This window comes from Sebastes fasciatus, chromosome 7 (assembly GCF_043250625.1).
Source record: "Sebastes fasciatus isolate fSebFas1 chromosome 7, fSebFas1.pri, whole genome shotgun sequence".
Classification (NCBI taxonomy): Eukaryota; Metazoa; Chordata; class Actinopteri; order Perciformes; family Sebastidae; genus Sebastes; species Sebastes fasciatus.
This window is the reverse complement of record NC_133801.1, coordinates 34,307,396-34,332,124: the sequence shown is the minus strand read 5'-3', so window position 1 is coordinate 34,332,124 and position 24,729 is coordinate 34,307,396. Positions and strand designations below refer to the sequence as shown.

The window sequence follows — 24,729 nt, the reverse complement described above, 5'->3', positions numbered from 1 at the left end:
AGCTAATGCAAAATGCGAAGCATAAAGTAGTAGTAAGATGGACTCAGAAATAGAAACATGTCTCCATGACTTCATCCATCCATCCCCTTCTTGAATTTTCAGTACAAAATAGAGCAAAAACTAACATCGTTAATTCTTCCTGGTCGTCGTTAGTCTGGACTCTTGTTGTTCATGAATGGAATCTGTTAGTATGTTGTGTGCTGTTTTGGCCAAACCATTGCTCTCCACACACTATAGGAACAAAACTGTTGAATTTATCATAACATGTTGTTATGTGTTGGGTCTACCACATTTTCAAAATCTGTTAAGATCTGAAAAATCTTTTACTTTGGGCCAGTCTTTAGGTAGCCAGCTAGCTAGTGTTGGTGACGTATATTGTGCGAGACAAGAGATGTAGTTCATTGAGCGGTGTCACACAAAGCTAAATGATGAATGACAAATCGACAACAAACTGTTTCTCGACTTGCAAAATTATCTTTTAAATTGACAAACATCTTATGTGTTTCATGCAACAATTCAAACAGGATAAAAAAAAAATATTTGTCTCTTGCTGTTGACTACCGAACATATTTGATCCCAAATAACGTCCCATGGGGTCCACCGGAGAGGGAGGGATTTTGCCTCTCTGTAGAAAGCTCACTCCAGAGCCACAGAAGACATTATACAGCTGCTTTTGTTGGCTGAGTAGAACTCCTCCTGACAAGTAAAATAGCTGCTGTGCCCTTTTAGGCTGTTTACATGATTTCATAAAGTTGTGCCTCCCTGTAATTATCATTACTTGATTGAATATCAAATATCCAGACGGAGTTGTGAGAAGCTCTCTAAACAGCCGGCTTTGTCAAAATGCACTTGTTTTCTTTCCCGCCTCTATCAAATTTAACCAAAACAACTGCAGCCATTATTCTGCCGTTACATCATGTTGTTTGAAGCCTCCGTTGTCTGACTGTTTCTGTATTAGAATTCAAAACACACTGCTTCTAGTGCTACTTGGAAGTTTATAATGGCTTGAAGATCTTTAATGGAGCTGTGTACACTGTGTCCTCGGGATGTCAGCCATCGTGCTGATGCCCTTGTATAAACTTGGAATCTGGTTACCCAGCTGTGACTTGGAGTTCTGAGTTAGAGTCAACAAGTCTGTAGAAAAGTGCAGAGGTTCATGTATTTATTTTTTGCATCATTCGGTGCTACTGTAGCTGTGCAAGTTTTTTTAATCAAGGCACTGGCACTGGATGAGGAATGCAAAACTGTGTTTGGCTTTGTGAGTGCACATCACCCCTCAAATTGCTGCATAGATTTAATCCACTGAAAGAAAAGGCAATCATACATCCCACTTGTGGGTGACATGTACTGGTTAGATTTTGACTTAATGAATACTTACTGACACTAATGCCTTTACTGAATTAAAATGATGTGCCAACAAGTGTTTGGGGTTGGTGGAGAGTTCCAAACACCACAATTGTATTTTGCCATTAAATTTGTATTGACACCGCTATCCAGAATGCTCCCTGCTCATTCCAGCAGAAGTTCTATTATAGCAACAACCCCAGCAGGCCATGAAATCACCACAGAGAGCAGGACAGAAACTAAATTAGCTTTGCGGGAGTGTAAGGTCACTGATCTTGATCTGCACCAACATGAATATAGTGCCTCCAGCCCTAAACTGTTTCATGTGTTGATTTCAATTGTTGGCTTTTTTGGAAAAAATGTAATTGATTTTTTGAAACATTACAATCTAAGAAGCACACACAATAGTTGTACTGAAGAATGTTTGGGGCCAAATTTGACCAGAGGACTGTACTACAAATCGAGATCAACACACCCAGGGTATCTTCTCTTTATCTGGCTTAACTAACCCTAACAACCGCCATCCTGCTAAGCGGTCCTATTACGGTGGTTATCAACTCGGTAAATAAACCCAGGGTTTCTCAATCTGGCTATGAGTGTGTTCACATAAAAGGGGCGGTGTTTGCAGCATACGACCGATAACAAACATGGACAAGTTCACTGTCAGCAGAGCCAAGAGCAGACTATAATATTAGACAAATATGAAGACGCTAAACATAAACTAGACTAAAAGTAACAGTTCAAGCTGTCAAATGCAGGAAGGACAGCTGGAGAAAGAAAAAAAATTGCAGATACTTGAATGCGCAAATTAACAGACTTATTAATTTAACGGAACACTGAAAGGTCAGATATAGTCGTCTAGATGGGGCAGTGATATATAAAAAGCTTTCAAAATAGATTTGATGAATGACTTACATTTCACTATGCACTTTGATAGGTAAGTATGTGGCGTGTATGACTATTCTTCTTCTTTCAGCCGCGTACCCAACTGTGTGAAACGGACTTGGGAGAAGGTAAACAAATAAATATAAAAATATAATTCAAAGCAGTAAGCACCCGCAGCATACAGCCAGCTGTCCTTCCTGCATTTGCCAGTTTAAACTGTGTTGCTTTTAACCTGGATTGTGTCTTTATCTTCTTTGTATTTGTGTAATATTATCATACGATCTGCACACCGAGATCTGATTGGTCATTGGTCTGATTGGCTCTGGAGCAAGTTAGTTGTTCAGCATAATTTACCATGGAGATCTACCCCGGTAAGGAGTGAACCACCGTCGTAGGACTGAGAACCCAGGGTTAACCCTGAAGTTACTTCGCTAAAACCAAATCCTGCTTCACGGTACAGGCCACAGAATTATATCCCTCCTCTCCCCCAAATTAAAATAACTGCAAGAAAATAAATTAGCCTTGTGCATCCAGTTTTTTTCTCAGCAGTTTCCTTCACATTGAAAGTGCAAATTAGTGAAAAAGGACAATATAGGACAACAACAACAATACCAACATAATAAGAATAAGAATAAACAATTTTTTTTTTTGTTTATCCCCGGATGGCCAAAATGCCCAAAGCCACTCTAAACTCAGCATTTAATTTTAAAGCTAAGGTTGGTAATGTTGAGAAACTAGCGAGAGTAAGCTGGATTTTAAAAATTAGCCAACCGAAAAAGCCAGCCCAGTGTTGCCAACTCTTTCCTAATGAAACGAGCGAGCAGTACTAGCTACAAAAGTCGATAAGTCTAGTTGGAAAGTTGGCAGCACTGTCGGTCCGTCCCTTCAGGCCTCCCTTCCAAGCCACTCCCCCAAAAATTATCATTATGAGCGTAAACAACGAACACATTTTTTCCCTTTTTTTGTCAGAGCATTTGATTTATTGCTCGCTGTTGGAATGTAAAGAATTTCAACAAATAAATATAACACAATTATTTTTGAAGAACACTACCAACCCTAGCTTTAAGGAATTATTTGAATGTGTCTAGATGTTTTTTAAAGGAACATGATTATGATTAATACATGATTATGAAATGACAAGACATGCAAAAAAATAAAAAAAATGGATGAGAGTGAAAATGGAACTTACGAATATTCCTCAAGCATCTCTACATCTACGAAAACGATGATCCCAGCTCTGAAAATGTTTCGGCGGGGGTAACAAAACCACAAACAAGACTTAAATCTGCCTACAAATCGTTGCATGTCTTAAACAAAATATCAAAATGTGAACGTTTACATCACACAATAAAGCTGTCATAGTACACATGTATATTCAGTGGGTAAAATGTGGGATATAAAACAAAGGATTTTTAATAAACAGGCCATTAACAAACCAAATTTGATCTCATAAAAGCCCAACATGTGTGTTGTAACTTGTAAATGAAGCTCAAATTATTTTGTCTCAACTGAAATTCTGTCTTCTTTTAAAGTGAATTGCCCTTGTTTGTATTAACAGAGATATTATCAACATGCACTTTGAGCGATACAAAGATTGAAACAGTCCCCAAAAGAAAAGGCTCTAAATTGAAATGACAGGGTGAAAGAATGCATGGTGAGATAAGCACAGTGGATCTCAGGGAGACAAAAGGGTGAGTGGATGGTAATCGTGTGTGAAGGTGAATTGGGTGTGTTTTCACAGCAGAAGACATGCAAGTAAACCTCTCCTGACACACATGCATGCTGGAGACAGAAGCGTCTGCGAAGCTCATTCGCTTCAGGTCTGTATCAAGGACCGCTCAAGCAACTGAAGAAAACTTTCTACTTTGTCAGGTTATTAATTTCTTTGCTTGCTGAGAAGACCTTGGTGATTTCAAATGAAATTAAAACCAACAGTCTGACGAGCAGTTTTTTTTTTCCAGCTTATAGGTTTGTCTCAAGACATTTGGGTATTCAGACCTGAAACTTAAGCAAACTGCTTTGAATAAAAGTTAGACGACCATGTTAGGGATATAATGTCACTTTGAAGGAAAATACAGTCAATCCTACCTGTGAGAAATACTTCATTCTCAGATCAGTGAAAACCATTTCTCAAGTTTGGTCCTTTGATTAGGAAGCAATAGTTTGGCATTTTGATTTGTTTTCTTGCCAAGAGTATCTGTCTGTCATATAGAGTGCTGCAGGGATGATGTATTTTTGTAGGCCAACCAGGAAGTTAGCATCGCCCTGGTTCCCTTGACAAGAAGCCAATGGGATTTTTCCATTTGGTTTTGGATTATTTCAGAAAATAAGCTCTGCGGCAAAAGTTGATGATACCTACACGTTTTGTTCTGTAAGATAATCTTCACAAATAAACATCAATTCTATGATTTTTGAAGCGTTAGGTTATACACCACGGTCACATCAGCGAGTATACACAATGAGGCTATAATGGCGAGTCGGCGTGATGACGTTTAGTAGTCTCATTTAGCCGCTTGTTAGCAACCACCTTTTTTTAAGACACATAAAGGCTTCGAAATTCACGAGTGAGATATTTACCGACATATTTTATATCCTAGAACAAGCTGCAAGCTGTGCGGGTGGGCCACATCACGACCACGTCACCTGCACTCACCTCCAACACCGGAGCACCGCAGGGATGTGTGTTGAGCCCATATCTGTATACACTTTACACCAACGATTGCACCAGTCCCATCACCCAACACCACCTACCTCAAATACTCAGACGACACAGCCAATCTTGCCCTACTCACAGACAATAACTCTGCCCTGGACTATCACAACACAGTTGCTCACTTCACTCAGTGGTGTGGGGACAACCATCATCACCTCAATGTCAGTAAACAAAGGAAATACTAATCGATCCCACCTCACCTCAGTACCCAGTTATCTTCAACGCCCAAACAGTTGAACCAATAAATTAAAAAAAGGAGCCATCAAAGATTATCAGTCATCCGCAAACTTAAAGGATTTTATGTTGCCCCCCATCTCCTCCTACTGCTGTACCAGAGCATTATCCAGCCCATCCTACTCTACTGTACCACCTGCTTTTTTAACACGTTATCCATCACTAATCGGTCAAAACTCACACGCATAACCAACAGTGCTGCCATGATCATTGGTCTCCCCACACCCAACCTCACAGAACTCAACAACAAAGCCATTGCATGCATTGCAATTTCTATAGCACAGGACATCACAAACCCACTCAATCACCACCTCACCATAATGCCCCGCTCCGGGCACCGGTACAGAACATTGACGTGCAACAGGGCTCGCTTTGGTAAGAGCTTGATACCGCCTTAAACAACAGGCGTCGCTGAACGGGCCTGAGTGTGTACTGCTGTCCGTCATTTTCTGTTTTCTGTTGTTGTCACTGTTGTATTGCTGTTGCTGTTACTGTGTCACTGTGTGCTGTTGTATGTATTGGTGTCTGACAAGTACAGTGCTGTGAAAAATAATTCCCCCTTGTGGGACAATAAAGTCTAAAGTGTAAAGTGTAAGTGTAAGAACAACATCCCTTAAAGGGACTGTTTGTAACTTCTTACACATATTAATCATTGCGGGTCGGTGTCCCATGCGCGCTCGCGTGTGGCTACGCTGTTCAGACTCAGACTCCAACAAAAACTACATGGAGGCACCAAAACCGCAAAGTTCTATCTAGTGAAGCCCGTCTGTCAAACAGTGTTGGCGGTCGGAGGACGCGGGGGAGACCGTAGCTTTGGTCTCCAGGACCGGAGTCTCTGCTGTACTCTGCTCCTCTGTTCCTCTGCCTGCTTGCCTTCACTCACAGCTCGCTCCACCTCACGTGCTTGCGCGTACACTCCACACTGCAGAAGAGTTATTAGCTCTGAGAATATCTAGTGAAAAAAACTGAAATGTACAAATGCCATGTTGTGGTTTTACCTGTATTATGTTCCTGGCTATTTTTTTTAATGATCTTTAAATGTGCTAATGGGCAGATTTTTGTTATTTCAACAGAAGTCTTATGCTAAGCTAAGCTAACTGGCTTTTGCTTTTCTTATCTAACTCTTGACAAGAAAGCAAATTAGCTTATTTCCCAAAATGTCAGACTATTCTTTTAAAAAAAAGGGTATTGTGAACTAAGGTTATACAAGTTTTTTTTTTGTCTCTCCAGAGTGGATGACATTTTGGAGAAACATGATTTTCACTGCACAGAAATTATTATATTTTGTAGTTAGCAAATGATATATAAAATAGACCGATAGATCCAACAAACAAACTGACTTCCCACGGAAAATGTTGTTATTTGTTCACTTCACATGATAACTAATTCATTATGTTTCACAAAATCTGATGTAATGCCTCTTTTATATTATTAAATAAAGACATAGAGCACCTGCTATATATATATGTATCAAACCTGTGTTGATACAATGTGGGGCACGGGGGGTGTTTAGGATTATCAGGTGGGTTCCTTCCATCAGAGAAGTACAGTGGATAAGGTCAAATACATTTCCAGGAGGCACCACGGCGCAGTCTGAGCTGCAGAAAATCACATATATTCTATAACTGCTGCAAGCCAAAATACCTGCTACACTGACAGCACACCCACACTCAGGTTTACATTTATGTGAGAGCTGCTAACCAAGTAGTTTCCACAATAAACAAAAGTCAAAAACAACAGCCTGCTGTCAGATTAAAAAACATTTCTGCATTGCTTTTAGCCAACTGCATTGCGTTTATTCTGCCACCGAGGGCATCGACGTTAAAGCCTACACATCGGGGGATTTACATTTCTCCAACCACATCCTCGGCCTTAAATTTCTGTCTGTAACTTTTAGAAAAAGTTCAGCCTGTTTGTTATTTGCATTCTGTGGCTTTTTACACAAAATCTGCTTTTATTAAAGCATTTCATTCAAACTGGATGCCTCCTATATGCTTGTGTGCCAATTGGCAACTGCTGGAGTTTGAACTATAACTTTCGTTAATCAATACTTTTTTTATGACTGTAGACTATGTCACCTTAGGGGTGATTTACAACATAAGTCAAGCTGAATGTGTCTTTTTTTCTGTTTCTACATTCAATATCACACTCTGGGCAGCCGACCAAGGATTTCGATGATTTAGAATAATGGCTGACGTTTGAAGACTTCTGCGCAACAGAAAGTGCCAAAAGCCCTGAAGAGTAACGCGTGATCGAGCCCTCTGTTCAGAGAAACCTTTAAGCAGCATCTCACCAGACACATTGACTCGGTTCAAACACTGAAACTGAATTCAAACTCAAGTGACGACAGAAGTTGAATGAAAACATTGACTGTTGACTCTGCAGCTCTTGCTCTAATTGTTTCTGTTGTTTAACACTAGATGGAAACAGATGCAACATCTGCTGAGATGTTCGGTAACATCTGGAGCAAACAACCTTTCCCTTTACAGGATGTTATGGACTGTGATTGTGTCCTGGTGTCACCACTTCTTTCCAAATTGTCATTTTAAGTTCACTTTTTAGGCCCATCTTGTACTTTATTAGATGGACAGTATCAGCTGGGGCCCCTTTACGTTTGATAATTAGGGCTGTCAAAATTAACGTGATAATAACATTAACACAACTTTGATTTTTAGGTTGCAGCGGGCTCAGTTTTTAAGCTAGTGTGAAGATACTGGCATCATATGAAACTAAAACCTAATAATCCATTGGTACCAACCATGTCATTAAGGAATTACGGTAGAAGTATGGCTGTCAAAGAAATCTTTCGGAGGTTTTAAAGCTACTGCTATCACATGAAACTACAAAACTTATGAAATCCATTGGTACCAACCATGTTGTACTAGCTCGTCGCGAAGGAGGTTAAATAACATTCCAAAGTTACACTGAATTTTGGCGAGGAAAAACGGGCACGGCCATTTTCAAAGGGGTCCCTTGACCTCTGACCTCCAGATATGTGAATGTAAATGGGTTCTATGGGTACCCACGAGTCTCCTCTTTACAGACATGCCCACTTTATGATAATCACATGCAGTTTGGGGCAAGTCATAGTCAAGTCAGCACACTGACACACTGACAGCTGTTGTTGCCTGTTGGGCTGCAGTTTGCCATGTTATGATTTGAGCATATTGTTTTATGCTAAATGCAGTACCTGTGAGGGTTTCTGGACAATATTTGTCATTGCTTTGTATTGTTAATTGATTTCCAGTAATAAATATATTCATACATTTGCATAAAGCAAGCATATTTGTCCACTCCCATGTTGATAAGAGTATTAAATACTTGACAGATCTCCCTTTAAGGTACATTTTGAACAGATAAAAAATGTGCGATTCATTTGCGATTAATCGCGATTAAATATTTTAAATGATTGACAGCCCTAATGTCTGTGTGATTAACATTAAGTTCATTATTTAAGTTATAGAAAGGGAGGGGACCTTAAGTGTTTACTTCTGCCTATTTATTTTCAGACATATAATATTCATTTATTTAGTTTAGTTTGCTGTATATGTTTTCTGTTAATTTTATTGGTTTTGTTTTCTGATTATATGTCACATGTTCAAAGTGAATTTAAATCCGTCTATCTAAATGAAAAATTCACATGCTTTCTTTCCAAGACTGCTGTACAGTACATGGCGCCATCAATCACCATTGATCTTGAATTATTATATTATTATAATTTAGTTGAACAGTAATTGGACTCATTGACATTGTTGGTTTGATTTATTCCTGCCACATCTGCCCAAATATCATCAAAAGATAAGTCAGAAAGTAAACTAATCAATAAAACTGAATTTAAAACAAAACTGAATTTGGTTATAATATGATCTAATTTTCATTCAGTGATGATATGAATTAATTTCCATTAATGTCCATTGGGGAGCAGAGCAAAATGTTATGCAAATGAATGGAAATCTCAGCCTGCCTGTTTTTGCTGCTTTTCCTCACATGTTCACATCTCTGTCCGCTCAAAAACAACAAAAAGTCTTCAAAACAATAAAAGAAGACCACATCTTGTGTTCTATCCGAGTCTGTTTCTACCAAATAAACGAAAACTGTCAAAAGAAAATGAAAAAGGTGCAAATGTGAAGACAGAAAGGTCTACTCGAAATAGACGGATGACTTCACTTTGATACCATTTTACTACCTTATGTCTTCTTCAGTCACGGCATTTTTATTCTGCCAAATAATCAAACATGCTTCAGCACGTCCATTCAGCTTTCCCAGCTGCTTACACAGCGAGAACAGAGAAGGCAGCAGCTTCAGAACTGTTCTATGAAGATTCAACAATTATTCAAAACAGAAAATGCAACACAAGGCTACAGGTGCTTCGCTCTGTGTGATCTGGACATGTTTTATCGGTAACGCAACCGTACCTGTGGCTTTTCTACTATGTTGCTAAATTGTAAGTGTCCGAGGTGTTAAAAAATGTCCGGTCAAGAAGGCCCAACATCGAATTCCAGCAGCCCATTACAGAGCTGATTCTAGGTCAGTCTCGACACTGTTTCACTTTCTGTCAGGTCAGACTGAAATAAAAGCTTTAGGGATTTATTTCCAACTTTGTAGAAATGTAAAGCAAAAGAGGACAAGGAGAACAATGTCCTCAAATGCATGAATTTAAAACTGCGGGTTAATCTAAATGAAATCTGGCTCACCTTGGAATCATTTATAAGCACCGGTATGTTGAGTAGATAGCATAACCTTGTGGGATGTAGCCTATGGCCCAAATAAGTTTTCATATCTGATAATGTAATAACTCTGTCAAAGTAAATGGATGCTGGAAAAAATACAACCAGGCTGTGATTAACAGCTGGCTGATTTATTTCACTGATTACTTTGAAGTCACTGACCAAAGGTGAACATAAAGTCCCGGTGAAACGGAAGTTGGAGCGTCTCTCGCGCTTCTGTACTGTGTGTGTTTTCCTCAGTAAAATGGAATATTTCAGCGGTGTACAAGTTACAAGATGGATTTAAATTAAAGTCCCATATCGTGTTAATTTTCAGGTTCATACTTGTATTTTGTGTTTCTATTAGAACATGTTAACATGCTGTACTGTTAAAAAAAAAACTTTATTTTCCTCATCCTGTCTGCCTGAATATACCTGTATTTACCTTCTGTCTGAAATGCTCCATTTTAGTGTATTTGAATAGAATTGCAACAGAATTGCGTTACTAGGCAGTTTGAGCCTCCACACACACCTCCCTTGTTGCTAAAAATGCAGATTAATTGATGGACGGATGTCATGATATTACTGGTTTGAAATTGGTTCGTACTAGCTAAGGTAAGCACACGTCATATTTTGTTTTACAGTAAGAAAAGATGATTGGATTTTGATTAGGGCTGTCAAAGTTAATAATAATGTGTAACGCAAATTCATTTTAACGCCACTAATTTCTTTAATGCATTAACGCAACTTGCAAGTTTTAGGTTGTAGCGGACTCAGTTTTACAGCTAGAGTGAAGATACTGGCATAATACGAAACTAAAAAAAACAAAGGAATCCATTGGTACCAACCATGTCATACTAGCTTGTCGCGATTTTAGGTTAAATAACGCTCCAAAGTTAAGCCAAATTTTGACGAGGAAAAACTGGCATGGCCATTTTCAAAGGGGTCCCTTGACCTTTGACCTCAAGATATGTGAATGTAAATGGGTTCTACGAGTCTCCCCTTTAGAGACATGCCCACTTTATGATAATCACATGCAGTTTGGGGCAAGTCATAGTCAAGTCAGCACACTGACAGCTGTTGTTTATGCTAAATGCAGTACCTGTGAGGGTTTCTGGACAATATGTGTCCTTGTCTTGTGTTGTTAATTGATTTCCAATAATAAATATATACATAATGTTGCATAAAGCAGCATATTTGCCCACTCCCATGTTGATAAAAGTATTAAATACTTGACAAATCTCCCTTTAAGGTACATTTTGAACAGATAATAAATGTGTGATTAATTTCTGATTAATCACGATTAGTTATGGACAATCACGCGATTAATCCCAATTAAATATTTTTTATCAATTGACAGCCCTAATTTTGATATAAAAATACGAAGAAATTGATTTTTTTTTTTAAACATTGTTTAGGTTTTATAGGTGCGCAATATGATCTGGGATGTGAAGGACTAAAAAAGAAAGCCTTTATTCTTCTCAAAGACTAAAATGAGGATTGTGTCACCCGGGATGTGAACTAGTCGTTCAGTCTTTGGCTCAGTCAGCAAACAATGATTTTATTGAATGGTGTAACCTCGTGACTGGAGCCAGTCAAGTCGAAGCTTAATGCCTTATTACAAACATGGAATGTCAACAGGCAATTCCCGGGAGGACTTTCATGTTGAAACTGTTGTGCTGCTACAGTATACCCCCAATCATCCAATCACAGAGCTGCTGACTGAACACCTCGTGAAAGCTGACAGGAATTAAATCAATATTCATTCATTTGTCTCAGAGCTGGTTAATCTGATGGTTGAACATGTTCTCAGATCTGATTTCATATATCCCTTGTGTCCTCTCTAGGGGTAAAAAACATATATATTTACAGTATACATATATTGAATACATTCTACACATGTTTTTTTTATGTATTTACACATCCACTGTATTAGATTATGCCTTGCATACTTGTTGAAAGACATCATCATTATTTCACTATTTCATCACTATTCAATCCCAAAAAGGTTTAAAAACTGCCTGTAAACATAGATAATATCTTTCCATTCTCTAATTCACATTCAACTGTTTCAATGATGTCCTAAAAACATAACGATAGTTTGAAACAAGGTTCTTCTTCTCTCCACTAAAGATAATGTCTACTTTTGCCATTGCTTCAAGAAAAATAAGGATATTCTAATGGAATTTTTTTAAAGACCCAAAACCAGAATAAATTACGTTTTACTATGGATATTTTTTGGGATACTTTGAGGAGCTTCCTCCCACATGCAGCTGATTTAATACCAAAAGATAAGTCTGGGATGTTAAAATATGGATTGTATGAACATGGTTTTTGTATTAAATCTATGTATGCAAGAATATTGGAATCTGCTAATTTGCACGGCAGAGTGAAGGTTATAGCAGGTTATCATTGCTCTACGCTCTGTATGTTTTTCTATTCATTATAGTCACAATTCTGAATAGTTCTATTGACTACTATGGAAGTTCTCTGCGTACCGTTTCCTCATTCCTATAACAAGATAAAGAGTATAGGCCTAAAGTGACAAGTTTGTATATCGTAATAACATGAAAATAGTTTTATCATGATTTTATCGTGATCCGGTATGCAGAAATCTCTCTGTTCAACTGAAGATACGGGAATTATAAATTAAACCCTTTAAAGGGCCTGTTTGTAACTTCTTACACGTATAAATCATTGCGGGTCAGTGTCCCATGCACGCTCGCGTGTGGCTACGCTGTTCAGACAAGACTCCAACACGAACTACACGGAAGCACCAAAACCGCAAAGTTGTATTTAGTGAAGCCCGTCTGTTAAACAGTGTTGGCGGTCGGAGGACGCGGGTGAGACCGTAGCTTTGGTCTCCAGGACCGGAGTCTCTGCTGTACTCTGCTCCTCTGCCTGCCTGCCTTCACTCACACACCACGCTCGTTCTCGCTCGCTCAGCTCGCTCCACTCTCACGTGCATGTGCGCACACTCCACACTGCAGAAGAGTTAGTTTAGCTCTGAGAATATCTAGTGAATGTACAGTGGACGTTTGTGCAGAAATAACTGCTGCAGTTCCTCCAGACCAACAGAGGTTGAAGTATGAGACTTGTTTACTTTATTAAAACTTAACCAAAATCATAATCTTTCCTGAACCTTAAAGGGATAGTTTGGGTGTTTTGAAGTGGGCTATATTTAGAATATTTTCCAACGGGAATCTGAACTGAAAGTGAAACATATCTATACTGTTTTTGTCATCAGATTCTGGTGGATGTGAAGAGAGCATATAAGTTCCACTTTCAGTTCAGTTCCCTGTTGGAAAGGGCTGTCTGACGGCAAGATAAAGCGGTGAAAATATTCTACAGTTCCCGTGCCAGTATGCAAACTGGGGGCGTGTCAACCATCATCTACTGTTGGTAATACACTGACTATAGATACGGACCTCATACAACCCCACTTCAAAACACCCGCACTATCCCTTTAACCATTGTTTTTGTTGTCTAAACCTAACCACATGCAGGACTTTGTATGCCCGCCATCCACCTTGACTGCCTTGTCTTTTTGTTTATTACAATATAAAGTGGGAAAACAAATTAGTTCTATATACATAAACAGAATTTCTAGGGAGACAAGGTTGTTGGGAAAGTTTATTGCTGTCCCTTCCATGCTGAACTCGGAGTGTGCTCGCTGGGAGTGTTTGTTTATGTGCTGAATAAGTGACAGAGAAGCTTGTTGACAACAACAGATGTCATAATTATTTTGCATGCATGTCAAAGAGTTTCTAATTGAACTGACTGTTGTGTATACGTCTATAATGGTAAGTTGGAAAATTGCTAATTTATCATTGTTGTCACGCAATCATCACCAAGCAAATAATTAAAATTAAGCAGGATGCAAACTGTCTCCTGGCAACCGGGCTCTTTTGTCCAGAGAAAGCCGGACTCGCTGGTCTATTGTCTCTTTTGTTTCTTTTTAGTGTGAAGCATCACAGAGTTGCTGGGTTGATTAACATGTCTGCTGACGTCACATCTCATGATTTCTGGCTACTTAGCCGGTCAAATTCATTTCCTGTTGCCCTCTGTAGCTGCCAACAAGCGAATAGGCTATAGTATATGTGGCTTTAAATTCTTGCTGCCTGGTGACGTTACACCTGCAAATCACCTCAATAGTGAACTCAAAACTGCAGTTCAAGACACAGGCGCAGGCTGTATTCTAAACCTCATACTATGCTAGTAGCATGTACTGATTTTGCCAAAATGCAGCATGTAGTATGCAGGATGCAAACAAAAGAAATGTCTACACTATGTTGTACTGATTTGGAAAAAATCTCCAGTATGCATTGGACCAGTCTATCTCGCCTACTGTATCCCACAATGCAAAGCGCTGGAACGGTACAGGCTATGGTCACAACAGCAGCACATTTTTTACATTTTTTTGTAGCTATTTCATCACTAAATTCACTTCTGAACATTTTTGAGGCGAGGAAGCAACTGTGTAGATTTTGGTTTTGAATACAGCCTGGCTGTATTCAAAACCGCCTACTACATACTACTGAGGAACGCAGTATACAGTACATACAGCATACTGCATTCCTCAGTAGTATGTAGTATGTAGTATGTGGCGGTTAAAGCGATTCATTTGCAGTATGCTAGATGAGGCTTTAGCCTTTAAACCAGCTCTTGAAGCACTGGACAAAAAAATGAACTCTAACCACTATTATCGAAAAATACAACTTTGATTTTGTTGTTTATGTTCTGTTTGTTTACTTTATAAGATACTGCAGGTTTAAACTATTTATTCTAACAGCTCATAGTGAGTGGGAAAAAACAGGATCATCAAAGATGATCCACAAAATTTACGTTACTCAAACTGCTTTTTCAGTTACAGAAACAAAACAGAGGACTGATCTCCCTCCAGATATTAGACAAATGTTAAAAGGGTCATGTTGTCTCAGCAGGAATCTCTCTGCCCCGTCAGAGGCAGCTCTTTACCTCTCCTCTTCCCTCTCCACTCTGCTGCTCTGTGGCCGGCTCTCTCTGAGCGTGACTACCCGGCTGGCTGGCAGAGACTCTGGCAGCGCTAGCTAGCTGTCACGGCATTTTGTGGAGCTTCTAAACTCCGACAACGACGGAGCAAATGTTCGATCCGCCATCTAACTTCGTAAAACTGCCGCTATTAATAATCTACACAGTTGATTTCTCGCCTCAAAAACTTTCAGAAGTGAATTTAGTGATGAAATAGCTACGAAAAATGTAAAAAAAAAACAAGCCGTTTTTGGCTGCTGTTTTTGTACCCGTAGCCTGTAGCGGTCCAGCGCTTTGCATTGTGGAATACAGTAGGCGAGGTGGACTGGTTCGATGCATACTGGAGATTTTTTCCAAATGAGTACGATATCTCGGTATTTTTGGCATACTGTAGGTTTTGCTTTTGTTCGCATACTATATACTACATTTTGGTCAAATCAGTACGTACTACTAGTATAGTATTCGGTCTAGAATACAGCCTGTGTTTGCGTTGATTCAGGGGCACACTCAACCCCCTAGTGGCCGAAACAAAAAATGCATGTAGGGATTTAAATATTATGATCTACACTTTTTATGATAACACAGAACTAATAATTTTATATTTTTTGTAATGATCAATAATGTTGACCTCGTTGTTTGTGGTCTTTTTATTTACTTTACAATAACATCGGACACTCTCTGTCCACACAATCCGTTAAATACGGCCTTCTGTTACGTCATGTAAACAAACCACGTATCGATCAGCTGTTGGCTCAAGATCAAAACTGGAGACGTAACCACGTCAAAGACGGGTGATATTTGCTATCTTCCTACCTTTGTTGCCTACATTATAAACAGGAAACACTGGAAATAACATCATGACAGCAGGTAGGGAATCTTTCAGATGATCCCCTTCCAGCCAGCTGCCACCTTGTTTAGGTTTTTGTAGAGAACTGAGGAGTTATCGTATAGATAACTCATCATGAATCAGCCGTTCCTCGTCCGTTGTGGGGCTTTCAACGTGAGCAACAGGAATAAATAGAAACAGGAGCAGTCCGACAAAAAGTTCAGCTCCAAACCCTGTCGCTCTGCACAGTGCTGTGTCGCTCACAGCCAGTTAGGACAGTTGAATTAGGACACTGTGTAATGTGTACACACAGAATCCCACTACAGTAGACCTCTCTGTGTTTTAACATAGGCCTATATGCTAAAGTTCATATTAGCAACACGGGGTAGCCTATAGGTCTGTAAACTAGCCTGTATGGCTCATCTCTGGTTTACTGTCAGGTTTTTGTGGTGTGTGTAAGTTTGGTTGCTATGGTAATTCTCGCGATATGCTATCACTAATTGGGCATATTAGTCGGGAATGCAGGAAAAGTGCCTGATTATAATTTTTTGTGTAAACAAAGTCTGTGTTGTACACATTACATTCCCTCCAGATTTTTTTTTTGTGAACCCCCGACCTTAAAAAGTGCCTCAAACTGTGCCTATGGTTCAAGATGCCGAATAGTGATAATGTCTGTATATGATGGTGTATTTACACTCGCAGACAAACAACTCCTTCCAGTTTTAGATTTGATTTTTATGCACAATAATGTATTTTACCTCTACATTTACTCCCTGGGATGAAATTGTTTCCAAACGAGAGGAGAATTGCTGCTACACTATTTCAATAACACGCACTTTGCGGCTCGCCTCAGCACGTCTCAACAATTGCTTGAAGAAAGCCCCCTGAATGGCCTGGAGAATTACCTGCCTTAGGAATTGCCATAGAAACCAGTCCAACCAGTCTAGCAACATGTCCATTTGAGCCCTATTACATCCCACTTTACTGTATGTCTATAATGAAGAGTTCAAGTGGACTGCGTGATGGAGGGATTTCTCTCTCCTGTGGGCTTCAGATGACATATCAGAGCAGCATCTTGTAGATGAGAGCTCGCTTCGCCAACCGCCACCAATCAGGGTTGTCAAGTGTGGCGTAATCACTTGAGAGGCACATTTTGTTTGCGACTGTTCAGGAAAAAAATATTTTGCATGAGATACCTTCAATATTTCACACCGTCATTGTTGTTAAGAATCAGCATGACTTAAAAAACATCCTGAAGAACAATGTGATTGCTCGGAAAGCACATTCCTGTAAGATGTTCATGCAAGAGACTCATGCAGTTAAATCGGCAATGTTATTGACAATAGTAGGGAATGCTACAAGTTAACATGGCAGCAACTATCTCTGTAGAGGCCTGTACTACGAAGCAGGTTCAACATACCCAGGGTATCTTCTCCTAATCTGGCTTCAATAACTCTAACAACCGCGATCGCGCTAAGCGGTCCTACGACGGTGGTTAACAACTCGGTAAGTCGACCCAGAGTTTCTCTATCTGGCTGTGAGCATGTTCACATGAAAGGGGGCGGTGTTTGTAGCATCTGACCAATCACAAGCATGGACAAGTTTACTGTCAGCAGAGCGGCACATTTTCCAAAGGAAGAGAGAACTATTATATTAGACAAATTCAGGGCTGGCTCCAGCCCTTTTGGTGCCCTATAGGCAAAATTTTAATTTGGACATCACATCATGGTTTTCAGACAAAAATTAAGATTTTTATTTTCCCAAATACTTTTGTTTATTATATTATAAATAAACAACTGGTCCCTTGATATTGTTGGCTTAAAAGTGTTTAGTCAGTTTAACTACAGTTTACACTTTTATTAACAAAGAAGTGTGGCCGGGCAAAAAGTGTAAGAAAGAGAGTTACAGGGAGAAAAAAGTATTTTTTTATTTTATTTTATTTGTTCATTTGTTACCTCAATGCAGAAAATGAGGAGGGGCACCCACCTGCATTTTATTTTTATTATTATAACTATTATTATTATATAATATATATGATTATAATTATATATATATTTTTTAGGGGAACCAGCGCCCCCCAGAAGGTGGCGCCCTAGGCGACCGCCTATATGGCCTATGCCTTAAGCTGACCTTGGACAAATATGAAAAAGTTAAACACATAATCAGGCAAAAAGCAACACAAAAGCTGCCAAATGCAGAAAGGACAGCTGGCAAAAGAAAAAAAAATTGCTGATGTGTGAATGCGTTAATTAACCGACTTATTCATTTCACAGAATACTCAAAAGTCAGATAAAGTCTAGATGGGGCAGTGATATATAAATAGCTTTCAGAATAGAATGAATGAATACATTGTACTTCATTATGCCCTTAAGTGATGATGTAGCGGTTATGAGTATTTCAGCCTTCTTTCGGCGGTGTGAAACAGATTTGGGAGCAAGTAAAAAAAACATTTGGACTGTAAATCGATTTAAATATTTAATCGCAATTAATTGCATGATTGTCCATTTTAATCGCAGACATGTTTTTTATCTGGTCAAAAATGGTCCTTAAAGGGAGATTTGTCAAATATTTAATACTCTTATCAAAACCTCATAGAAACCCTCACAGGTACTGCATTTAGCATAACAAATATGCTCAAATCATAACATGGCAAACTGCAGCCCAACAGGCAACAACAGCTGTCAGTGTGTCAGTGTGCTGACTTGACTATGACTTGCCCAAAACTGCATATGATAATGATAAAGTGGGTAGTCTGTAAAGGGGAGACTCGTTGGTACAAATAGAACCCATTTACATTCACATATCTTGAGGTCAGAGGTCAAGGGACCCCTTTGAAAATGGCCATGGCAGTTTTTCCTCGCCAAAATTTAGTGAATGTTTTGAGTGTTATTTAATCTCCTTCCCGACAAGCAAGGGATGACGTGACATGGTTGGTACCAATGGATTCCTTAGGTTTTATAGTTTCATATGATACCAGTATCTTCACTCTAGCTTTAAATCTGAGCCAACTTCAACCTAAAAATCGCAAGTTAACTTAAATAAATTAGTGGCGTTAAAACAAATTTGCGTTAACACGTTATTATCAAAATGGTAAACACTGACAGCATACAACCAGCTGTCCTTTCTGTATTTGCCAGTTTAAACTGTGTTGTTTTTAGTCTTAAACTTCTTCGTATTTGTGAAATATTATATGATCCAAGCTCTGATTGGTCAGTAGGCGGTGCTTTTATACAAGTTGATCCCTTATCTCAAAAATAAACTCTTCCGGAGCAGGTTACCATGCCGATCTAGCCCGGTAAGAAGTGAACCACCGTCGTAGGACTGAAAACCCAGATTTAAACCTCACTAGTTACCGCGCTAACCCCTAATCCTGCTTCGTGGTACGGGCCTCTGGTTTCTCTACGATCAGGATTCATGCACACAAAGACGAGAAGAGGATGAAGTGTTTGCTGAAAAAACTGTTTAAAATCGCTTCTTGTTTGCCAGTGAGCCATATTTTACATGACATTTTCTCAAATAATAAAACACTTACATGGCTATTCTTAAGAGCGCTCGCAGTAATGGGCAGGCTAGATTTAGGTTTCATGGAGTCGAGAAGCGCACGCCTCTGCCACGAGTGCTGTAGAAATAATAGCCTGCAAATACCTCCGCCTCAATCAAACTCTCTGCAGAGCCACGAGTGGGGGGGAAATCAAAAGACGGCCAAGACTCAAGAGGAAGGTAGACAAGGGAACCATGTGGAGCACATAAAGGGAGGTCAGTGCATGTGAAAGGGGGGTGAACAAGAGGAAGGAGTGCATCAGTCTGTGTACCTTGAGGCCAAAGTCTGAGGGGAAAGGCCTATAATGGCATGCGCTAGTGTGAGCTAGGCTGGATGGTTGCATACTCGACAAGGTCCCCAGGGCCAGTGTGAGCAGAGCTTCGTGGGCTGGGAGAAGAGGCCAAAGCTGCAGTATCCAGCTCCGCATACTGGACATCGCAGTCCTTGTGGCCAGAGTTCTGGAGACAAGAGAGGCGAAAGGTGTGTGAGGAGTGAGGCAGCCAAAAAATATGAGAGAGTGAGAGAGACAGATTGACTGAAGAGAGAGAGCGAGAGAGAGACTGAAGATCTGATGGGAACATTTTGAGTTTGTGAGCAGCGGTGTTAGCGACACATTCTCATTCCCAGCTCGTCAAATACCAACGCTCGGTCAGTGCCCCTCGGCATCGGAGGCCAGCGCACGGGGTACCCCTCTTGTGTTACTTTTGGACGGACCGGGGACAATGTGTCAACGTTACATGCATAATGTCCTTTCAAAATAAACTTCACATACGGGAAACAAACACCGGTTTCCTTGTTGAAAGTCTTGTTTGACTCATCCACCACTAACTCCCGCCTGCCTTTAGAGGATTTTTACGCTATTAATACTACGCCACTTGCTCCGACTGTCGATTAACGCCGCTCTGTATCGAAAACCGGCGCACAGGGTACCCCTTTTGTGTTACTTTTGGACGTACCGGGTACGGCTTTTACATACGCTCATTACATGTATAGTTTCCTTTCAAAATAAACTCCCGTTTTCCCAGGAAGTTAGGTCAATGCAACACAACCACTTAGGTAGGTTTAGGAAACGGTCGTGGTTGACGTTAACTTCACTCATGTAGTGGGGCTGACGATGCCAACGACTCACGTGACTAATGACTCACGTGACTCACAGGACTGACGGTACCGACGAGTCACCTGACTACCGATTGACGTGACAAAATAAGTCAACGTTACTTTTATTTTCATACCGGACACAAACACCGGTTTCTTGGTTGAAAGTCTTGTGTTTGTTTGACCCATCCACCGCCCCTCCCACCCATCCATAGCGGGCTCTATTAGTACCACGTCACTTGCTCCGACTGTCGGGTTTACATTGGAGTTAGTTGAAAGCCCGGTTTGTCACATACTGTTGCTAAAGGGTGCCTCCGTGTGCCTCCGTGTGCCGCTTTTCGATGCTGAGGGGTACTTACCAAACGGTGGGATTTGATGAGTTGGGGAGTGAGAACGTGTTGGTGTTAGAGAGCATGGCAAATGTGAAAGCAGCATGGAATATATAAATAAAATGTCAAGACTGAATGTGAAAAGGCCGACAAACAGATGGAGACGTCACACAGAAAACCATAACAGTCAGACAGAAATTAATATAAGACCATGAATAAAAGGTTAGAGACAAGGAAGGACTCAGACTTTGTTTACGTGCACATAATGACATTGTTCCATTATTTGGATTCAGAAAAGTAGTTCAATACAAGGGTTTGCATGTGCAACAGAAAGATGCTTTTATTCAGTAAAAAATGTGTTTATTTATGATTCTGTTGCTTCTCAGAAACATTGCAATGCTCAGAGTTGATGGGCATGAAAACCAGATTCATACAAAAACAAACGCTGTAACTGAACAAACCAGACACAACTGTGTTGCAACTCTAGTGCTTGGATTATGGTCGACGCATGTCCACACAATCTTTCAGAAGAAACTAAAGCTATGAAGACAGTAATTTATTCTGATCACTGCATGAATTATGTCTGTAACCACAGTTACTGAGCTGCACACGGAGGTATTTACACAACCCGTAAGCACATTCATGGAGATGTTGGAAAAGGTTGCTTTAAAGCTGTAATATCAGCGTGCATGTAAACACAAGACAAAGACCTTCAGTGAACCGGCGTCCGATCACTGTGCACAAACAGTAATGATTGACCGACTGATTGACTCGATGAGCAATTGGCCAAGTGGATGATTGAGTAAATGATCTTAATGAGGTAATCAATAAATGACAATGACAGCTTTGCAGCGCTGTTTATCCAATTCCAAAAATACTTTTCAGAGTGTCTTCTGCTCTAGAAAGGAGATTCAAAGGCACTGGGTCAATACTAATCTGAACAAAAAAATGTATTTCAACACTTGCAAGACAAGTCTATGAACATACATTCTAATGTATATACTGTAGTAAGTAAACAGGAAATGTTGATGGGCTTGAAAGACAAAATGAAATAGACAACAGGCTAACAGGACAATATTAAAGCAAACAAGCTTTAGATTTCCTTTTCTCCTTAAAGGTGCAATGTGTAAGATCTGGCCAGAATTTTAGTTTAAAACTAGGGCTGTCAAAGTTAACATGATAAAAACCTGTTAACACAAATTTGTTTTAACGCCACTAATTTCTTTAACGCATTAACACAAGTTGGTACCAACCATGTCATACTATATTAGCATGTCGCGAAGGAGGCTAAATAACGCTCCAAACTTTTGCTAAATTTTAGCGAGGAAAAACTGACATTGCCATTTTGAAAGGGGACCCTTGACCTCTGACCTCCAGATATGGGAATGAAAATGGGTTCTATGGGTACCAACGAGTCTCCCCTTTACAGACATGCCCACTTTATGATAATCACATGCAGTTTGGGGCAAGTCATAGTCAAGTCAGCACACTGACACACTGGCAGCTGTTGTTGCCTGTTGGGCTGCAGTTTGCCATGTTATGATTTGAGCATATTTTGTATGCTAAATGCAGTACCTGTGAGGGTTTCTGGACAATATTTGTAATTTTTTCGTGTTGTTAATGGATTTCCAATAATAAATATATACATACATTTGCATAAAGCAAGCATATATTGTCCACTCCCATGTTGATAAGAGTATTAAATACTTGACAAATCTCCCTTTAAGGTACATTTTGAACAGATAAAAAATGGGGGATTAATATTTTAATCAATTGACAGCCCTATTTAAACTTTAACTAACATTATCAACAGACTGTGAAGGGGTTACAGTGTTGACGTTATGTCAAAGACGTCTATGTATTGTGTTGCAGAGATATCCAGTGAGATGAGCATGCTAACCAGCTAGCCCTGGCCCATCCAGTTTTGTAATACCACTTGTATCTGGAGAGGCGATAGTGAGTCACTGTATAGTGTCCAGTCTGCCCTCGGTCCAACATGAGAGGACGAAGAAGTAGAGCTGCCCCGAGGGCTTGTCAACTTAAACCTTAAACTTTATTAGTATCGTCATATACATACAGATACTTACATGAAATTTGCATTTAACCCATCCTAAGCTTTCAGCAACTTGGGGTTCAGTGTCTCGCTCAAGGACGCCTCGACATGCAGACAGTTGACTGACTGTAAATGTTCTTTGTATGGACCTAGTGGTTGGGATGAAATGCTGTCCCCTGATTGATTGGAGCATGTGGTCAGATCTTACACATTGCACCTTTAAAGGTCCCATATTGTAAAAAGTGAGATTTTCAGGTCTTTCACATTATAAAGCAGGTTTAAGTGCTGTATAAATACTGTTAAACTATCAAAACGCTCAATATACGGAGAAATACACACAGCCCGTATTCAGAAACTGAGCGTTTGAAACAAGCTGTTAGGATTTCTGTCCATTTGTGATGTCACAAATATACAATATTTAGACCATTACACGGTTTTAAACGTAAACATTCTAAAAGTGTCCCAGTTTATTTCCTGTTGCAGTGTATGTTAATGACATCAGCTGACAGGAAGTAAACATGGACCCAAGCTGTTTCCTAGCAACGCAATTCCATTGCAATTCCATTGAAATGCACTAAAACGGAGCGTTTCAGACAGAGGGTAAATACAGGTATATTCAGGCAGACTGTATGAGGAAAATAATGTATTTTTTGAACATTACAAAATGTAAACATGTTCTAGTAGAAACACAAAACACAAGTATGAACCTGAAAATGAGCATAATATGGGACCTTTAAAAGTGATAATGGTTTTTAACTTAGTCAAATAACTGAAAATGTGTTTATTCTGTGTTTATTTATTGTGAATAACTTGATTAGATTATTTTGAAGATGGATGTTAACATGGTGATGGACCGACTTGTCATTTTATGAAAAGCAAAACAAAGTGGTTCTTTCAGCACAGAGGAGGACAAATGGGAGTCAGACTGCACTGATGTTTGTATTACCAACACACTGGAATTAGAGATGAATGATGACAGGAATCAAACGATAACAGACAAATCTCCCAATTCAACCGGCAACATTTCGAGTTGAATAAAAAACTCCAGCATCGACTTTGTTGTATTTTTTCCATTCTGAGAGTGAAAAACGACTGCGTGAGCGAGTCAGTGACTGGATCAAATGGTTGTGTCTCTCTCCTTTTAGTCTGCGTGCTACCTGGTAATGAAATCAATGGAGCAAAAGAGAGGGGGGTTATGTGAATTAAAGTAAATGCAAAGCAGAGATGTCAGCTGTCCTGTTTCTACCTAAACAACATCTCAGGATGGATGGTGAGAGGGGGGAGGGGGGAGGGGGGGGGGGGGGGGGAATGCAATGAGATATACCTGTTGTCCCCCCATTGCATCAGTGTACCTTATTTCCATCTGAGAAAGAATTACATAGAAATGATTGAAGCTTTTACAGAATTTCACGTTAATAATTGAAATCTGCTGTGCAATCTCTCCGCCATCGCACATTTCCCCACCACTCACACCCTGCACTCGCTGGATATTTAAATATCTGGAATATTTGTCATGACCGGAGTGCAATCAGGGGGAAAATTACAGCCACATCGCATTCAAAATTGGCAGATAGTGTTTTGCCCCGAGAGAATCATCATTAGTAACACTCGATGCTCAGCAGTCAATGCATGTCTCTCACAAATAGTGTTTTGAAAAGCTCACTGATACCCCGTTCATCTTGAGAGCAGCCCCTAAACTTCAATTTAAGCGGAATGTTATCAGAGATAAGAAATAAATCTAAGAAAGAATTTACCCTCTGTGTCCCACGATTATCAGAATGAAACATCCGGTTCCTTCGAGTATAGGATTGAAGATGATAGTTTAATATCCTTGAATAACTACACAGAAAATCTAAATCAATTTGTCTGGGGGGAAAAACCTTGATAGTAATTGAGTTATCCCTGCAAATTTGGTTTGAGACAAGACGAGTCATTTAAAAAGCACACCATAAATGCAAAGCAGTCATTTTAAAAAAGCTTGGCTGACAGGGTA

General features: G+C 39.7%; 1 protein-coding gene across 3 annotated transcripts in view; it reads right to left on the bottom strand.

The window, feature by feature from the left end:
- Positions 1–24,729, bottom strand: part of nectin1b (nectin cell adhesion molecule 1b) — a 230,068-nt gene that overhangs the window by 5,875 nt on the left and 199,464 nt on the right. The window contains exon 9 of one of the 3 annotated variants that reach the window (XM_074640449.1): positions 19,547–19,717. The exons of the other annotated variants lie outside the window; for them this stretch is intronic. Within the exon in view, the coding sequence (XP_074496550.1) occupies positions 19,574–19,717 (144 nt within the window). The 3' untranslated portion in view covers positions 19,547–19,573. Of the gene's footprint in view, positions 1–19,546; positions 19,718–24,729 lie in introns of those variants that run through there. 3 annotated transcript variants of the gene reach the window in all.